The 18405-nt window shown below is 39.3% G+C and overlaps 1 protein-coding gene across 6 annotated transcripts in view; it reads right to left on the bottom strand.

Moving 5' to 3' along the window:
• Window positions 1-1273: 1273 nt before the first annotated feature.
• LOC110951587 (arf-GAP with coiled-coil, ANK repeat and PH domain-containing protein 2) overlaps window positions 1274-18405 on the bottom strand; it is a 55906-nt gene continuing 38774 nt past the window's right edge. For 3 of the 6 annotated variants that reach the window (XM_022194726.2, XM_022194727.2, XM_022194728.2), the window contains 15 exons: window positions 16489-16601; window positions 15818-15869; window positions 15114-15214; window positions 14822-14927; window positions 14246-14454; window positions 11863-11932; window positions 11579-11673; window positions 10955-11157; window positions 10073-10174; window positions 9356-9448; window positions 8718-8950; window positions 8247-8356; window positions 8004-8114; window positions 7536-7597; window positions 1274-3758 (listed from right to left, as the gene is read on the bottom strand). In XM_022194726.2, the coding sequence (XP_022050418.1) occupies window positions 3655-3758; window positions 7536-7597; window positions 8004-8114; window positions 8247-8356; window positions 8718-8950; window positions 9356-9448; window positions 10073-10174; window positions 10955-11157; window positions 11579-11673; window positions 11863-11932; window positions 14246-14454; window positions 14822-14927; window positions 15114-15214; window positions 15818-15869; window positions 16489-16601 (1764 nt within the window). In that variant the 3' untranslated portion in view covers window positions 1274-3654. Of the gene's footprint in view, window positions 3759-4277; window positions 7598-8003; window positions 8115-8246; window positions 8357-8717; window positions 8951-9355; window positions 9449-10072; window positions 10175-10954; window positions 11158-11578; window positions 11674-11862; window positions 11933-14245; window positions 14455-14821; window positions 14928-15113; window positions 15215-15817; window positions 15870-16488; window positions 16602-18405 lie in introns of all 6 variants that reach the window. The other 3 variants (XR_007941349.1, XR_007941350.1, XM_022194729.2) reach the window with 2 other exon arrangements.

Raw genomic sequence — 18405 nt, 5'->3', positions numbered from 1 at the left:
GAGTAGCCTCTCTTTAACAAATTAGCTGACAAATTAGGGCTTCTAATATGGAGTCACAGGAGTGCCAAATCAAAATATAAATAACTAAATAAATAACTAAATAAATAAATGTGGAAATATAAAGAGAAATAAATAAATAAATAATGTGGAAATATAAAGAGAAATAAATAAATAAATAAAAAGGAAAATTTGTCTTTGCTTTTACCTTTTCTGTTTTTTCCTTTTATTTATTTATTTCTCTTTATATTCCCACATTTATTTATTTATTTCTCTTTATATTTCCACATTTATTTATTTAATTATTTATTTCTCTTTATATTTCCACATTTATTTATTTATTTATTTATATTTTGATTTGGCACTCCTGTGACTCCATATTCTAAAGCACACAATTATGTCTATAAATACAAAAACCCACTGTCTTTTCTGAGGAACATCTGCACAGCGTTAAGTTGTTCTACAAATCCAATTCTGGTTTCTATAAAAGGACAGAGACACATTTTAAGACAAATAATTGTAGCTACTATATCTTATTGAAAACCTGAAACTGAATATCTAAAAACTTTATATTCTGAACAGTTTAGTCTCTGACTGACAGTCACTCGTCATGATGTACAAAGGAAACAGTAGAATGAGGTGAAATTATACATTATGAGCAACAAACAGACAGAAAATGTCAGAGTTTCTGCTCCCTAATAACAGCAGCATTTTTAGAAGCCTTTTATTATCTCGTAATCATAGTACCTCAAATTAGAAGATTATCCTCTTTATAAAAAGCAACACATGACGGGACAATCTGGAGTTCTATAACCACACTGAGCGCACAAAGACTGACAGGATGAATTTCTGCTGCGCTCTTTAAACACAGAATGTTTTCAAAAGAGGAAATGTTCTGCCTCTGAGAGACTCAGAGAAATTTATACACTCTTTTGGCTGCAAATGTTTTTTTTTAGATTTGTTCTTAGGGCAGAATGTTCAATTTCCTTAGACATGATACAAAGTTGGCACCAAGCTGCTTAACTGGCATTTAGGATTTGAATGAATATTTAGAAACAAGTCAAGATTTTTAAAGACATCTATGGAACTGTTTTAAAGAAGAAACATTTTTCTAAACGTAACTTGTGAGTTGAGGCAGATGTAAGTCTTGCTTCATATTGAACTTCAAACAAACCCAGCTGCACTGCTGAACAGCTGTTTGTGGCACCACTGATGAACCCAAAATAGCTTCTGGTTATCAAACCCAAAAAATAAATAAAGAACCAGCATTCAGACGTGAATCTTAGACGGTATGTATTGAAGTCTTTGCATGTTACAGGTGTACTATACAACACATGTATACTGGTGTACAGACAGGTGATATAAAACGGGCTAAATTCATTGAAGGATACAAAGAACAGCATATACAAAAGCTTATTTAATGATTCAAGTACCACTAACTTTATACTTCAGTCCTCTGGAGATTTCAAAAGCATCTGTACAAAATGTACAAGAATTGTATCCCATGTCGCATCGGCCAAATAACGGTTAACATCATATCTATCTGTATGTTGAAGTGTCAAAGACCAACACAGAGACAATCACAAAACTCCTGGGAATAAATCTGCAGAATTCACTTTCAGGCTGGAAGATTTCACCTGCAGGCGTCTAAAGAAGGTTGTACAGAGTCGCTCTGGAACTGAAAATGTCTCAACACAACTCACACGTTTACAGAATCTCAACGGGCAGTTTGGTTTATGTGCAGTATTTCTGTAACACTTCATTTTACAGGTTTCTAATTTCCCTAACCATTTCATATTGACTTCCTAATATGTTACATTGACAGGTGAAGTGTTTTACATACAGGGTTCAACTGCTGAACATCAAATCAATTCCACTTATCTGCCTGAATAACAGCAGTAGGTCAGCGAGGTAAGAATTGGATGTAATATTATAAAATTTTAATTGAACCTAATTTAAGGTCAGCCTTGTGCCAGCACTATCAGTTCAAAGTATTTACATTCAATACTCATCTGTCTACTGTAAATAGTCCTTTCTATTGTTGGTGACAGTCTGTTTCAGTTGGCTGAACTACACACAAGTGATTCTCAGGACAAGACGCAGTGCTGCTGTTTATGTATTTCTCTACAAAACAACAGTCTTTGTCAGGGTTTTTAGCGAGCGGATCAGTTTTACCTTCCTCATCGGGATTCGTTCAGCAATAAGGAGCAGCTGCAGCGATGAAGAATGAAGATGAAGAGTTGCAGGCGACCCTTTTCAAACCTCCAAGTCTTCAGCGAGGTGTCAAACTGTGCTGCTGTTGTGGGTAAAACTAATGACGCCGTGCACAGAATGAAACCAACCTGTGGTTTCTAATGGCGTGACGGATAGAAGGCTTTATTTATGCTGATCTATATTCAACAACAAACCAGCTCTGTTTGGCTGTGCTGTAAACACGTGCCAGGAGCTTTTCTGTTGTACTTCTGATGAAGAAGCTGCTCAGTTCGTATTTGCTACCTCCTGAATTCTGGATCTGGTAGTAAGAAGCTGTAGTTATTGTCACTTGTCACAACAGTGACAATGGGGGAAAACAAAGGACTGAATGAACTTTTGTTAGGTTTTGACGGAGGTGTTCAAGAAAAATCTCGCACAGTTCCACTTAGGAAATATTTGGAAAATGCTGGATCTATAAAACAAAGTATTACCTGCACGTCTAAACCCTCAGGTATTCTGCAGGTCGATACTGTTGATCTCATACCAGCTTCAGAGTGAATCTACAAATAAACAACCATTTCAAAACAACTCGCGCCATTTTAATCCCACAGAACTTCGGTGCTGAAGGGCTGAGTGCCTCATTAACATGTGCTGCAGGTAATAACATGGAAAATTCAATCAGAAAAACATATTTTAAAAAACACAAGCATGTAAAAGTCCTTTCAGATCAACTACTATCTATTTAACATTACATAAATCAATAACAGGTTTGCTTCCATAAGCACTGTACACTGTTTAACGTGTCAAAGTTACCATCAAAACTGGTAAACCTCAGTGGCGATTTAAGACAAAGCAATTTGTGCAAATAAGTAAAAGCTTGCTGCCGTGTATAAGGCTGCGGAGAGTTCTCTAAAGCAAAACTGTGATACAAAAATGATGCTTATAAAGATCCTATTGCAAAGAGAAAACGCTTTAAAAATGAAAAGACGTATTTAACAGTCTGAAAAAAGAGACTTTCTCCTATCAGGAAGTGTGACATGAAAAATTGAACTCGGCCAAAATAACTGACAGCCCTGATGGCCGCTCTACATTCAGACCAAGTTCAATTAGCACTAGTGCCTTTGCAAATCCGTTCAAAGGCTTTAACACTGTACCATTTACTTAATGTAATAGGCCCTACTGAGAAGCACAGTTTAAAAGATTAAAAGTGAGATCCACTCACAGACGTTCCCCCTTCACTTGACTGAAATGCTTGAAGTTTCAAACAAAAGTTGCAAACAAAATGAAATTGATCAAAGGGAGCTTCGGCCGCATTAGATATGATGTGTGTTTGCAGCAGCTAAGCACAGGCTGCTGCTTTAAAACTGTTTCTGAATGATGCTGGAGGGAAAGCGGACGTCATTCCACACATCTCATAGTTCCTGTGAGTCTATCTGACCGCTAGTGGACGGTGCTCCTTCAGTGTCAGGGTCTCTGAGGGTCGTACTGCTGGTAGCGGTTCAGCTTGTCTGGATCGTTGGACGCCATGTGGGTGAAGTCCTGGAAAATGTCCTGGTAGGTTTCATCTCCTGCAACAACAAGGACAAAAGACGTGAGCAACAGCAACGGCACCACATCCTTCTCAACATATCTTTTTCTGACTTTTCTCTGACCTTTAGAGCCATTTCTTACAAATGATTAGACACCTTAACCTTTTCAAGCCTTCAAATTAAAGAATTTGAGAGATAAAAATCACTGATCTGCTCATAAATTAAGCTCACGACAAAGAAAGAACTACATGATTTGACATGTAACAGCAGAGAAAGCATGAAATGCTTTGGTCAGACAGGCAGGATGGGTGCATTGTAGGCTCTTCTGCACCACCCTGCTGTAATTAGATCAAATTAAATAATACAATATAATCATTACTCAAGTTGTCCAGACTAATTTGTCACAACAAACTTGACCAACATAAGGTGAAGAACCATTTACGCCTTCATTACCAACATGTAGAGCAGAATAAAACATGCATCAACAGAGTGTTGTTGCAGAATGAGGAGCTCATGCAGTGACGTCAACAAGAATGAAACAGAAAAAGTTGGCCATACCTGTCAAGAGTGTCGGCGTGGCTCGAAATATGAAACAGAACAACGCAGAGGGAGAAAAGATGGCAAGAACAGAAGAAGCAAAAGGCAAATGTTTTAAGAAAACAGCCAGCGAGGCTACCGTTAGCGGCATGAGAATCAGTCCAAAAGAAAAGACAAGCCCACAGACATGAGTTTTGTCAACAACTGTATTGTGTTTAAAGTGCAGGAGTTTATGTACAAAAATACAGTTGTGTTGGCCTCAGCACCCCAAAGAAAAAAGAGAACAGAAGAAAGGCACAAACTCTGGGGAGGAGAGTGAGAAAGAAAAGAAAAATACAAAACAGAGAGAGCCAATTTACATGGAGAGAAGTGAATGAGAGCAATAATAAGTTATAGAAAACAAAGAGCCTCATCTTCTACCAGACCAGCGGTTCTCAGTCTGGTGGAGTTTCAAGTGACAATTTCTGCTTTTTAAAATCAGTGTAGAAGACTACATAAAATACCGATTAAAGAAATGGATATTTAGGAAAACCTTAAAAGAATAATCATTATGTTAAAAAAATATATATGTATATTTCCCTCCCGATATCAGAACATTAATGCTGAAATGCCCACAATAAACACAGAGAAACCCCAAGACTGAGAACCGCTGCTCTGCACTTCCACACACTTAATCAGGTAGAAACTCTTGAGTCAAGAGAACTGCAATTTAAATAAAAAAAGGCGAGAGAGGTTTGATGAGGTTAGGTCTCCCTCACATTCGTTACCCCTGAACATCCCTCATCAGTTCCATCATTCATCAGCTGATTGGAGGTGCTGATGAAGAGGTTCTAAGGTATCGAAGAGGACGGAGCCGACGTCTGCAACAAGGCGAATCCTCTCGCCGAGCACAACGAGGATCATTCAGTGACTGGAAGCACATACTTCAGACTCTATTTTGCTCCTTCTACTAAACGCAAACCTCCTTCTGTTCCTCTCTGTGTCTAGATTATCTGTTGTTGACCTTTAAAGCAACAGCCACAAGTTGTTTCTAAATCAATGTCTATCAATAAACATTTCACAAGCTAAAAAAAAACAAACACACAAAAAAGAACTTCTAGGCATTTGTTCTCATTCAGGTCCACAATATTCCTAACTGAATATTTAAAAGCATAAACAACCACAAAAGACATTCCATCTCTAAAAAAAGCAGCTAACAGGCTAATAACAGTCCAGCTACACATTTAGCCCTCGGTGTAAAATCCTCCATTCCTTAAGGACAAATGACTGACATTTGTGAGCTCAGCCCTCCCTCATGTGGTCAGCACACAGAAATGCACAAATCCCTTTGATCCACAACCTAAGGAGAACTCTCAGCATCTACTCTAACGGACAGAAGACTTTACTTGCCAGTAAAAACAATCAACACGATCAGTAAACCCTGTTTTTAACTCCCGAGCACATCTCCAAGCAAGCCTGCCGCTCAAAACATCACACACTGTTGTGCCAGCAGCAGCTGCTCTTTCAATCAACATTTAATCAAAGTGCTTTGGTGCCCTCCGAGGATCTTGGGCTGCATGAAGCGAAGATGTGGGATGAAACTGGGGTACATTCCAATCATTCATTTACTATCGACAAAACTAAAATGAGCATCAAGCTCAACTCTTTCCACATTCTTTGTGAATGTCTAGATTTAGTTTTTTTTATTCTTGTAAAGCTCCCACATGATTAAGATAAATATAAGCTAGGACTAGCAGGTGATACAAAGTTATACATGTTATATGTGGATATTTTTCTAGACTATTGCACTGGTTGCTTGACGATGTACCATCCTCAAATGGTTTGTCTATATTCGAGTAAAAATCCACCAACATTCGAGAAGATCAATGCAGCGGCACAAAAAGGCCCTTCATCCTTACAATTCTGGATTTCCCTTGATTACGGGCAATGAACAAGCACAGTTAACCGACTAATAACCAAGACACAACATTGTCATAAGAGGAAGTAAATACCGCACAATCAAACAAAGAAAAGCAAGGATGTGAACACAGAGTCCTCTTGGCACTCCCCCCCGTGCAGCCAGAGTCACTCTAAACTCTGCTTATTCTGTCAAATGCAGACTAATGAGAAATGTATGTTTGCACATCATTTACAACATGTACAGTAAGAACCATTATTATACGGTTACTAGAGTTATGTTTTTACAAAAGAAAACTGTTCTAAAATAGACTTTCTTTTTGACCAGGCAAGTAACAACAGCAAGATGCATCATGTTTGGACAACAAATAAGTAAACAGGCCTTCAAACTGGTTAAGACTTCAAATGAGAAAAGGTACAGAAGTTGCATAAACATTAATAGGAATGTGCATACATTTCTTCTGACAGGTCAATTGAAAATGAAACTTAGACACACAACACGCCTCTCCAGACTGGTCAGACGAATAAAATATCATTCAAAAGTCACTATTATTGCCAGATACTGTAGTGAAAACTGCCGCCCCGCTGAGGTCTGAGCGTCACTGTATACAGGTGGCAGTTACAGGGTAGATAGTTTTTTTTTTTTTGCAAAGATACTGTGACTGTCAGCAGACACACAGAATCCGTTTAGAAAAAGAAAAAAAACCTGTTCTCATCTGCAAGAAATCACTGAACATCTCTAAAACAGAGGAAATCTTCAAGCAGAACAATTTAAACTTAAAGGAGATACAGACTATCAAGTAGAAAGTGACACCATTTCTTTCCATTTTGTGCTCTCAGTAATTTGACTGGAGTAGCAGTCACTGAATGGAAAAGGAGGAGGTTCCATTTTGGAACAAAACTCTTCAGTATTGTCCAGAGTCAATGGCTTTAACTTTGTCACATTAACACAGACCAGCACCTGGCTCTGTGTCACAACAAGGTGCAGCACCTGGCAGCAGCTGGAAGCTTAAAATGGAAGTTATTACAGCAGGACAGAAGAGCACATCTGGCAGAGCTGGGATCAGTTCACTCTAATCAGTCAGTGGATCAAGTTCCTCGAACCCGGATGTCTCTTGAAAATAGTTGCCCCAATTTGTAATGAAACCACTGAGAGTGAATTGTCTGCTTTAGGTATGATGTCACACTGTGTTTCATCTGCTGATTTTAAGTTAACTGACTCCAACTCTGAAACCAGAGCTCTATATGTCTGAAGCCTGGTTTTAGTTGCCCCCGTGTTTAGACGAGTGGACAGTTATTCCGATTCGTCCAGCTGTAGGCTAATAAACTCCTGCATGCACTTCCTGTACTGCATCTCGGTGGGGCTATTGGTGTTATATTGACCTGACTGGCTGTAGGGCCCCTCCGCCTCCCGCATCTCCTCATTCATCTTGGCCAGTCGCAACCTGTGAAGTGCAGAAAGAAACAGAAAATACAAAAAGTCACAATTATCAGACACAGTCAATGAACAGCCTGTTAACATTTAATTCTTTCAAGGGTCTGTAATTGAAAAATACATAATAAAACACAGTTAAAGGCAACTGTCAACATGAAGATGTTAAAAAAGGCACTAATAATTCTGCTGAGACCTCATGTGATTAAGCAGTAACGTCTTTGCAGTCACTTTAGCTGAGCTGACAGAAGCTTTTAGACATTTACAAATAATGATGTTGAATTTGCCAAGCTTTTACAGAAGTTACTGTATAACACCTTAAAAAGTCTAAAAAATAATTAGCATGACTTCCTTAACCATCAGCAGAAGCATGTAAATTTTACAAAACCTCACTATGGAAGATCAATAACAGAACTTACAGTGTGACAATATCTGCATTGGCTGCTTCCACCGCTATAGTCAGGGGTGTTTTCTCATCAATGTCTGCAGCATTTTGATTTGCTCCTCTTTTCAAGAAGAGACACACTTGCCTGCAACAGAGATGAAAGGTGAGTTTGAGGTCAAGCAATCTGTGCTGCATCACTGTCTTTAAAACTGCCATTTGCTTCATTCAGAGTGACAGGTTTGTGTAGTAATGAAGGTAGGGACATGTGGAAACGAACCCTGTGTGTCCCAGCATGGTGGCATGGTGGAGGGGTCCTCGCCCCTGAGTGTCCTGCTGGTTCACATTAGCTGCGTTTTGGAGCAGAAACTCACAGGTGACCAGTGAACCCTGAAATTTAACAATGATGTGTCATGTTTATGTGATTCAGAAGCATTACACACGGACAAGACACGGCATAAGTCTTCATATTGTCCATCTTAACATTTTTAGGAATAATGTGCTTGAAGCTGCATTTCCATATCGCCTTGAGAATTCTTATGTTCCACACACAATTATTTGCTAAAGTCCTAATATGTAGCACTTTAATAACTAAAAATTCTAACTTTATTAACAATATAAATTAAAATATTTGTGCGTTAAGTTGTAAAATGTGTAAAACCATCTATGATGAACCATAGTTTGTTTCTTTGTTGTTCCCTCAAACTATCCACTCAAGACAGTAAATGGTGTCAGACTGAGCCATACTAACCCCCTGCACCGCCATGATGAGCGGCGTCCTCTTCTCTTCATCTGTGTTGACCCAGTTGACTTCAGCTCCGTGGGCTAAAGCCTCCGCCATGTCCGGCAGGCTGCGGGCGCATGACGCCCAGTAGAGCTGCAGACCTGGACTGTACTCCTTGGGCTCGTAGAAGACCATTTCCTTACAGGGTGACGGAGGAGGCAGCGTGGCAGGCATGGGCATAGGCGGAGACTCAGCAGCGTCTGGGAAAAGGGGGAAGACAGATGCGTGTAAAATGAAAACAGTTTTCGCCATGACAGTCTGCTGGTACAGTATTACCCATTTTGTGGAGCCTAGTTTATCTAATCAACCAGGAAAATACCCTCTTTAAACTTTCATAGACAACAAAAAAAGACAACAATAATGTAAACAGCATGGATTCATTCATTGTACTATGATGCAAAATATGTAGGCACAAATGTTTTACAAAAAAAACAGCGGTGTGTTTTAGCTCATAGTCAGCTGTCCACAGGTGGTTGTGATAGAATGATGACCCTGACTCTCTCTTCTAAAGTCTTGCACTACCACAGAAGACAGCATCGTTGGTTGTTTAAGATGCTGACATGCTCAGAGGCAGTGATGTGTTGATGGACATGTGTTTGTCTCACCTGCATCTGCCAGGCTGTTGTTGGAGGGGGTGTTGGCCAGCATCTCCCTGCTCCCATCAGCGCTGTTCTGAATACCGCTGTCTGCACTCTTCACTGTAAACCAAGGAGTCTGAATCACTACTTATTGAAATACACTACGATGCCATTCACTGAGTATATCAAATAAAAGGAGCACCTTCCTGCTGATGTGGTGGTGGTAGAAAGCAAAACTTTTTTTAGCACATCATCAGACGCAGCCTCCTTATGCATCTCTTTGATCAATGTGTTTGCATCTAATCAATTTTGAATTATCTACTAGCTTTTGATAAGGGCTACTTTTTCAGCAGGTGGTCCTGATATTTTTTACTCTCAGTGTACAAACGAGTTGCTGGCAGAAAGCAACGAAAAGAGAACTGGATGACAGATCCCCTCCACCTTAAGTCACCTTAAGTTCCAGGTCCCTAAAAACCAAAGAATATGGTGACACAGATACAAGTACAAAAACCAGACACTGACCGAAACCATGTGTGAGAGAAACACTCCCCTCCCCTCCGGAAAAACAAAACATGGTATGCTCCGCAATGCTCAAAACATGACGGGACAACTCATTAGGAAGGTCTGGATGAGGAAGGAACAGAGGAGTGGATGAAGGGTTGTTAGTTCACAGCCCCAAAGCAGTGAATTCAAATGGACAGAGGGGATGGAAAGCAAGCGAAACACTGAGCTTTTAGTACTTACTGCTCCTGAGCTTGGAGGAGGTGTCAAAGTAGGAGAAGAGCGAGTCAAGCTCGTCAGGACAGAAGAGAGAGTCGCGGCGAGCCTCCGCGCCGCCGGCAGCAGCTACGCAAAGGATGATGGGAGTTTGGACATTGGAGGGCGAAGGGTGCAAATTGAGTGGCAAGGTGGGGTTGGGGTGTTTTAGGGTAGGCGGTATGATCAGGGGTTAGTCCGGAAGCACAAAACAGCCAGGGTAGGAAAGAAAGAGAGAGCGAGAAAGAGAGATTGAGAGAAAGAAGAGAGAGGCAGGGTGGAAGCACAGATAGTTAGACTACTGGCTCTGCTCACACTGGAAGAGACAGACTACGAAAAGCAATGGGAGGCAAAGAGGGCTTAGACATATGCTGTTCACAGAGAACACACAGTATGCCAATGGGTGGACACATCTCCACGGCAGCACAAACATCACAGAAGAGCATACAATCATACTGGGTGCAGTGTGATTTTATTTCAGAGGAAGGTTCTGTTTCTGTGGTGGTTAAAGAAACAACCAAACTCTGAAATCCTGTTTTATTCGTCTACTAACTGGGGATTTTTTTAATGGGGGGGAAATTAAAGAATTAGAGGAGGAAAGAGTTTTTTTTTTTTTTTAAAAAGTCTGTCTTAATTCCAGGAGATCCCAATTTACAACTTGACCAGAAGTAAACGATATCTTTCTACACAGATAAATGATCCAACAGTGCCTCACTTCTTTTAGCCCTAAAGTCTTCAAAATGCTACCAACTGTAGTGATTTTTGAATGTTACGGCTTGTTGGACCTCCCCTTCAGACAAATCCAATATAGTTTTATTTCCGTCTGATCCTGCAAGTTGAAGTCGTGCTTTGTTTATATTTTGTACTGACCTGACTGTCCAGAGACGTTAGAACCAGGCCGAAGTTTCGGGGTGGGTGGGGGCGGTCTTGGTGGCAGATGTTCAGAGCTGCTGCTCAGCCTCTTCTCCTGCTTGCTCAGAGAAATCACTTTGTTACGCAGCTCCTCATCTGACGGCCGGCGGATGAATCTGCGATCCACATACTTGGCTTTGATGTAGGCCTCAACCTCATGTCTGCCAGCAAAACAGAAACATATCGAGTTCATGAGGTAAGTGAAAATTACAATGGACAGTCTGCACATCACGAGTAGGTTTTGACAACATTACATGGTTTATCTACTCAAAGCATAAGCAGTTTGACGTAGAAGCTGCACTGCAAATACAGACGGGCTGTTTAATTTATTTTCACAATGATGCTGAAGTTATTTTTCTAGATACTGAGCAATAACACTTCTGTTCTAATGCATTCTTTTCTAAAATCTGTGAAGTCTGCTTAGGTTTTTTCATGGATACTGCAATTACTGCAACTTTTCCAAATATATGATACAAGAAGGAAGAAGAAATTACAAAGAAATTATTTCGATGAGAATGTTTTTCTTTTCCTGCATGACTTACAGGTCTGAAAATACCATTATGCTTTCTATCAGTCCTGTACCTTGGGTCTCCTGGCTGTGGTTTTCTGGCTCCGAGCTCCTCTCGCCGAGCTTCATAGATCTGGTTGATCACTTTGTTCCCCAGTTCACACATCAACTGCAAAATGTGGAGAATGAAAGCAGTTAGCGCAGCTGGATAACCAACCAGAATATGTACTTTAGTTACACCTGCGGTGATTGTCAAGCATATTACAAAGCAGACAAACAGTGCATTCAATAGATCTTAAAAGTAAGACACTGTTTGGAACAGTTCATGTACATTTGTTAAAATACCTTCCTCACTGACCTTAAGCAGTTCTGGCTCCCATGTATCCAAAGTCAAAGACCGAACCTTAGAGAAATGAACTCCCAGACTCCTGTAGATGACAGAATTCACAAATAAGCCCAATGACTTTACTCACCACACTTTGATTGTGAAAGGACTAAAAGGATTAATAGTGGAAAGCTTTTAAGATCATCATACTTTAACAAACATGGGTGTAGTTTATGTTTTAGCCACAAGGTGGAAAGTGAGGCCTACAGATTCATGGGCATAGGAGCAACAATGACCAAAACAAAAGTACTGTATGTGAAGAATGTAGCTCTTAGAGAGATGGGAACTACTTTGTACAGCACTAAACTTTTGTATGCGACATAGAGAGTCACTCTAAAGTACCAGGAACAACTGTGTACCAACCTACCGTACTAAAAGCAAATATTAAGTTAACTTTTGGTGCAATTACTGCACTTAGCTGATCTATTACGTCTACAACAGGAACGATGTAAGATCACACTGACTTCTGATGAACAAATTCTATCAGTTTATGCTTGAGTTAAAATCAACACCAAATTTCAAGAAATTCCCTCAAGGCATTCCTGAGAAAAAGGCTGATGGAAAACTATAAAAAATAATCTCTGTGGCCAGCTGTCACTGGCACAGAAGTGTAACTAAAGTGAAAGTATCTTAAACTTTATGTATAAGGTCTAAAATTCTTTTAAGTAATATTTTACTAAAGTAATCAAAATAAGAATCTGTTCTGTTTTTGTCGTTGCAGCAAGAAATAAAGCTCCACTCCCTGTTGATTACTGTTTTATGTGGACAGTGCGGGAACAAACTTGGACACTTATGTAGATTAAACTGGCCTCTATAGTAATTAAATACCTCACCCTGGAACGTCATTAAGGGTTGTCACAACATCCCAAGTAGACTGTGAGTTTACACAAGAGTGAGTTTACATATCATGAATCCCAAAAGACCAACATTTTGTCTAAGGCATTCACACTGTGGCCCTGACAGAAAGGATTTTCCAAAACAAACTTAAGTCTTCATACTTTTAATCATTTCTATTTTTAAAAGAGCTAAAATGAACTCTAAGCAAACTCTCTTCCTGCAAAGCTGTAAAAAAAATAAACATAGCCTATATGCTCCCTTAGTTAATTAGTCTCCGAGTTTATCCTCTTCTCTGGAGTGAAGCTCTTTTATTTTAAAGTAATTAAATGTGTAAGCTATGACTTTGTATCTTTGTATGATATTTTCCCTTTCATTTTAGTTTGACATTTTACTTAATAAGGGTATATGGGTACAAGTATATGCATAAAAACTTTCGGTATGGCCCCTTCAGTTTGGTAGGCATGTGTGCTGTATGAATAAAGTCACAGCACAAACTCTGTGTTCACCCTCACAGTTATGGTGAAAGCAGACCAACCAGAGTTTGAAGAACCTCCACTATCAACAAAGTCTGATGTTTGGGAAAACTATGTTATCTCAGTTAACTATAACAAAAATGGGAAAAGGCAGGTGGATCGGAAAAAGGCTGTATGTTGGCATTGTTCAAATGCAATCAGGTATGTCACTAGTTGTATGTAGATCTTGTTCACTCATTTGAAACTGTGTGCTGTGCAAACATGGCTCCCTAGAGCATCGAAGAAACCTCTTGTTAACCAATCAGACTGGGCCAAATTGATAAACGGTATAAGTGTAAGAACATCCGACACGTGATCATAATCCGATGTCGAGAACACTGGGTTTAAACGTAAGCTGAAAGTGATAAGAGTTTAGTTGCGAAATTCTCTTGTCAACATTTTAGTCCACAAGTCCTACCAACCTTCTATAAACAAGCACAAATGACAGTTTTCCAGAAGTTATTCAGCTAATCTGCTGTCGCTGTCATGACCGATGGGTGGACATTTGAGGCTACGGAGATAACTGTCAGTAATGCAGCAGGTCAAGTAGACAATTTTCAAAATGTCGTATTTTATTTGAGAAAATATTTATGTTGCACAAGCTTGTAATGTGAATACAAGCACAGTACAGTTTGAGTTATTTATTTTGTACGTTTTACTTTTCTGGCAGTCAGTTGCAGGAGTATTAACATACATTTGAAAGACAGACACACCTATAGTCTGTTCAGTAAGCACGTGGCAATTTAAAAAAAAAACAACAACACACAATTTAATGTAAAGTATTTCTTGTTTTTGCTGTAATAAAAATACACCAAACTGTGACCTAATACTGAGGGAAGTGCCAAACCTTGATTTTTGTGTACCATTACACCCTCAATACTTATCTCTTCCACTTTTGTTATTTCAGGACTAGAATTTGTTTCCATTGTTATGTGTCTAGTTATTTGGGACTATTATATTAAAATACCTATAATAAAGATTTGCTCATGAAAAAGTACAGTATTTACCTGTGGATGCCAGAGCACTGTATACAGAGGGTGATGCCCAGATTGATGCTGGCCCACCGGGGATCAGGCTGTCCACAGTCGCAGCAGCAGGCATTTCCTGGGATGGCCAGGACCTTCTGCAGGGCACTCTCTCCTTTCAGTGATCTCTCCTTTGGCTCCCCACCAGAGTCCAGACTCCCTGTTGATGTGGACGACTTCCTATCCAGCTTCTGACATGAGATGGACAGAAAAATACTCAGTCACTAAAAAGGACAGTGTAGAGGTCATGAAGTGGGATAAGATTAAATTAAATACAATTTTATCCTAGTGGGGAGGCAAACGGTTTGAGGATACTAAATGGAAACCTGCTAAACTGAATTTAATTTGCAAATGTATATACATTGATGGCAGTTTGAAAATAGAAATATATCCTGCTGTATACCTGCGAAAATTACACTACTTTTCGTTTTTTTGTCAATGCATGTTTGTCCCAAATGGTATCTCTGGAACTTTGAATTTATCGACTACAAAATGTATTTATAAGTATGAATCCTTCGAACCAACCATCCACTCGGTTTCAATGTGTTTGGTTCTTACCTCGCCGTCATCTCCCTTGTCGCGGAAGGCGGTGGCGATGCTGTTCTGAACAGCTTTGATCCAAGCCTGTCGCAGCTTCTCCGAGTCTGCCTGCATCATACAGCTCCTGTGGGGGCAGAAGAGCATCACACAGATGCTGTCATCTCAGAGTGTGAGAGTACATACAGGGGTGTGTGTCTGAACATGTGGTTGAAGGCAGATACACTTGCTGCCCTACCTTCCAACCTTTATCTAAAATATATTCCAGGGCTCATTAGACCGAGAGAGAATTATTTCAGTGACTCAAACTTACTTAGTGGGTGACACCACTTCAAAACAGAAGCGACGCTCAATGTCCTCACAGTGTTTGACTGTACATAGTCTCAGATCTTCTACCACCACTGTAGGGTTGTCCTGAGGGAACAGCACAGCAGCTTCGGTTAAACACAGCACACAGACACAAAAACGAGATTCATGCAGCATGATAAAAGATGTTGCCGAGTTCTGTAGCAACAACAGTTAATCTGACCTTACAATAAACAGAATTATTTACCAAATTACCAAAGGTGCTAAAATATCTATATATACTGCTGTCAGAAGATACATTTGTATAAAATCACAGAACAGAACTGTAATGGAAATGCATGCCATACCTACTATGTGGAAAAGTAAAAACTGGTCAGCTGCACTCACAATTTAAAATCCTGACAGTTCTCATTTTTCTGTAGCATGTTGCAAGTGTAGTGTGACTAACAGTGAATGTATGATAAACAGAGAAAAATGTGACTTTTCTAAGAATGTGTGAGCTGTACAATGGCTGCACTTTATTAAACAAACACACAGGGAAAAACATTCACACAGGCAATGGTTTATTCCACACTTAACGACTGTTGTCAACTTGTGCTCTGAAGTGAGGCTGCGGCATGCTGTTAAAAATACACGGAGGGATATTTGTGCTGGAAGTCAAACACATGCATATTTGATTGTGGTCAGCGTGCAAGGAGTCACTTGACATACCTTAAATTTCTTCTGGTAAACTAGCTGATTGTTTTGGATGGAGAACCAACGCCTGAAAGGAGATCACAAGTTGAATAAAAAAAAGCACGTCACATGCAAGTGATGCTCCTAAAATAACAACTTTGACATCCTGCTGGTGCGGAAGGAAGTAATGGAAATACTGAGAGAAGGCGCTGATGAGAAGATAAATTCATTCAAGGCCACAGTTATTTAAACAGTGAGCTGTGGTAATGTAAGAATAACTACTGTTCATTTTGGAGCAAAAACAAAAAGATGTAGAATTTGTCAATCAACAAAGGATTTTTAAAAGGATCATCTGTATGCATTTTCTAGAGCTTTGCGTTCAGAATTATAAACATTTTTATATGAACCAAAAGACAAAAGCGAAAAGGTGAACTGATTGAGGAAATGTTTCTAAAATTCCATCCAATTTGTCCACTTATGTACTACCTACTGCTTCTTAAACTTTCATTATTATAAATCCTGTGACCTCGATAAAAACACGCTTTAAAAACCCTTGCTGAGGTATAAAGATGTAAAGCACTGATCATTACTTAAATTTTCATAACAGTGTTTCTCCTTTAAAGCCACCATCATCCCAAGTTATTTCTAATCATTAAGAGGATTTGTAAGTATTTATAAAGCTTCAAATTAAACTGTGTCCACTGTACCTATTCCATGTCTTGAAGGCATTGCTGGCCCTTTTAAACAGATAGCCCTCCATTGCGATGCCATTGTCTGCATCCACATTGTACTCCAGCTTGGTGTCGTCATTCGAGAAATCCTGAACACAAAGAAGAAAGCAAAGTCAGACAAAGAAAATAATGAGTGTTGAAATAATAAAAACCTCATTATCATTATCAAGCCTGTGCTGCTAATGGTTTTCTCTGGAGAGATGAGTGACAATGCAGTTTTCCTAAATGAGGACCAGCACTGGAGTGAGCTAAGTGACCTTGAATGAAGCAGCACTGCACAGCAGCTGCTCACACTGATCTCAATGATTATTCACACCAAGAAAAAGACAAGACGGCAGCCAGAGCTTAAGGTTACACTTCAGATGTCTAGTACAACTGATGCAATGTGTTCTCCGTATGAAGTGAAGACTTCACAAGTCAAACAGTAAATTTCTAAAACCACACCAAGAGTTACAGAGTTTGTCAGATAATATTTAGCCCGCAGCAGCTCCCAACAACACTTCTTTGTGTGCAAGAAAAAAAGAATGAAGTCAATCAAGTAAATGGGGAAAGCAAATTAATAACATTAATGATAATCATTCAGCCAGTCTTCCCTTTACTGGTGTTCTTGTACACAAACAAGACTGAAGTTATGATAAAAATATTGGATAAATGAAAAACTGCAACAGACAATGGTATCAGAGGGTTTATATTTCATGGTTTTTATAAATTAATGCAGCTCGTGAGTTAGTAATTGTCCATTAAGGAGTAAAGCAGTATAGTGAGCTGTTGTGCATCCTTTCTCTCACCGACTCGGCTGTAACTCAATCTGATGTGTTGTCATGGGACTGTCCCTGTAGTCAGTCTAGCTTTAACTACCTGAGCTGCTGCCACACTTTCCTAACACCCTCCCAGCTTTAAGTGACACTGAACACCGTGAACCACAAGGACACACACACGCACACACATGTGCATGTATGTGTCCTTGTGGAGTCGATTTACACCAAGTGTCACCGTCTCCACAACCACTTACAGCTCAATTTATCAAGATCTGTTACTGTAACGAGCGGAGGAATCATCTTCTCTGTTGTCCTTCTAGAAAGATCTTTGGAACTCAGGCTGAATTTAAGAAATGGGTTGAATGTTAAAAAAAAATCTAATCTAACAATAAAATAAAAGCAATCTTAAATCTTGAGAGCACCATTGAAAAAAACCTGCTTTCTTAAGTGTTTTGCATCTGCATCATCTGTTTTGATCATCTTCTTGTCTATTTTTTAAAAATAAGTTAAAGACAAATTGCATTGCGCATGTGCATTAAACATTCCAGTAAAATCAGATTTGGGTTGTGAAGAAAAAAAAAACATTATACAGACTAAAATACTCCACAGAAATACCTACAGTAGGTTCAAGTAAAGTAAAACAATGTTGATCATTCTGTGTTGACTGGAAATGACCTCAGTGATTCAGCAGGTGGTGACAATGATTACTATTTCCTGTTTACTTCCTGGAAAGCAACCACGCTAAACACAAGGCTTCGGCATAAATCTGAAGGAAGATTACAAAATGCTACGTGTTATCTGGATTATTTGGACGCCTACTTTTCTCATACAGAATCATCTGCTATTTTATTGCTGATAGAGTTTTTTATGATCAGAAAATCAGTGGTTTTGACATAAATTGATGGTAAAACAACAGTTTTAGTGTTTTAGTGATGTGTTTACCTAAAGATTCAAATCTTCAATGTAAATTTGCTATTTAGTACGTTCTCTTAAAAACAGATGAAATTTGTTATGTTACAGACTAAAAGATTGGCCTGATGTTCCACTAAACAGATTTATATACTGCATGTTTGCATGTCTCTAAATGTGTTGAAAATGTCTTCTCTTGGTCTCTCTGTTTACTTCTACTTCATGG

This window comes from Acanthochromis polyacanthus, chromosome 4 (genome assembly GCF_021347895.1).
Source record: "Acanthochromis polyacanthus isolate Apoly-LR-REF ecotype Palm Island chromosome 4, KAUST_Apoly_ChrSc, whole genome shotgun sequence".
Taxonomy (NCBI): domain Eukaryota; kingdom Metazoa; phylum Chordata; class Actinopteri; family Pomacentridae; genus Acanthochromis; species Acanthochromis polyacanthus.
This window is presented reverse-complemented; position numbering and strand designations above follow the sequence as displayed.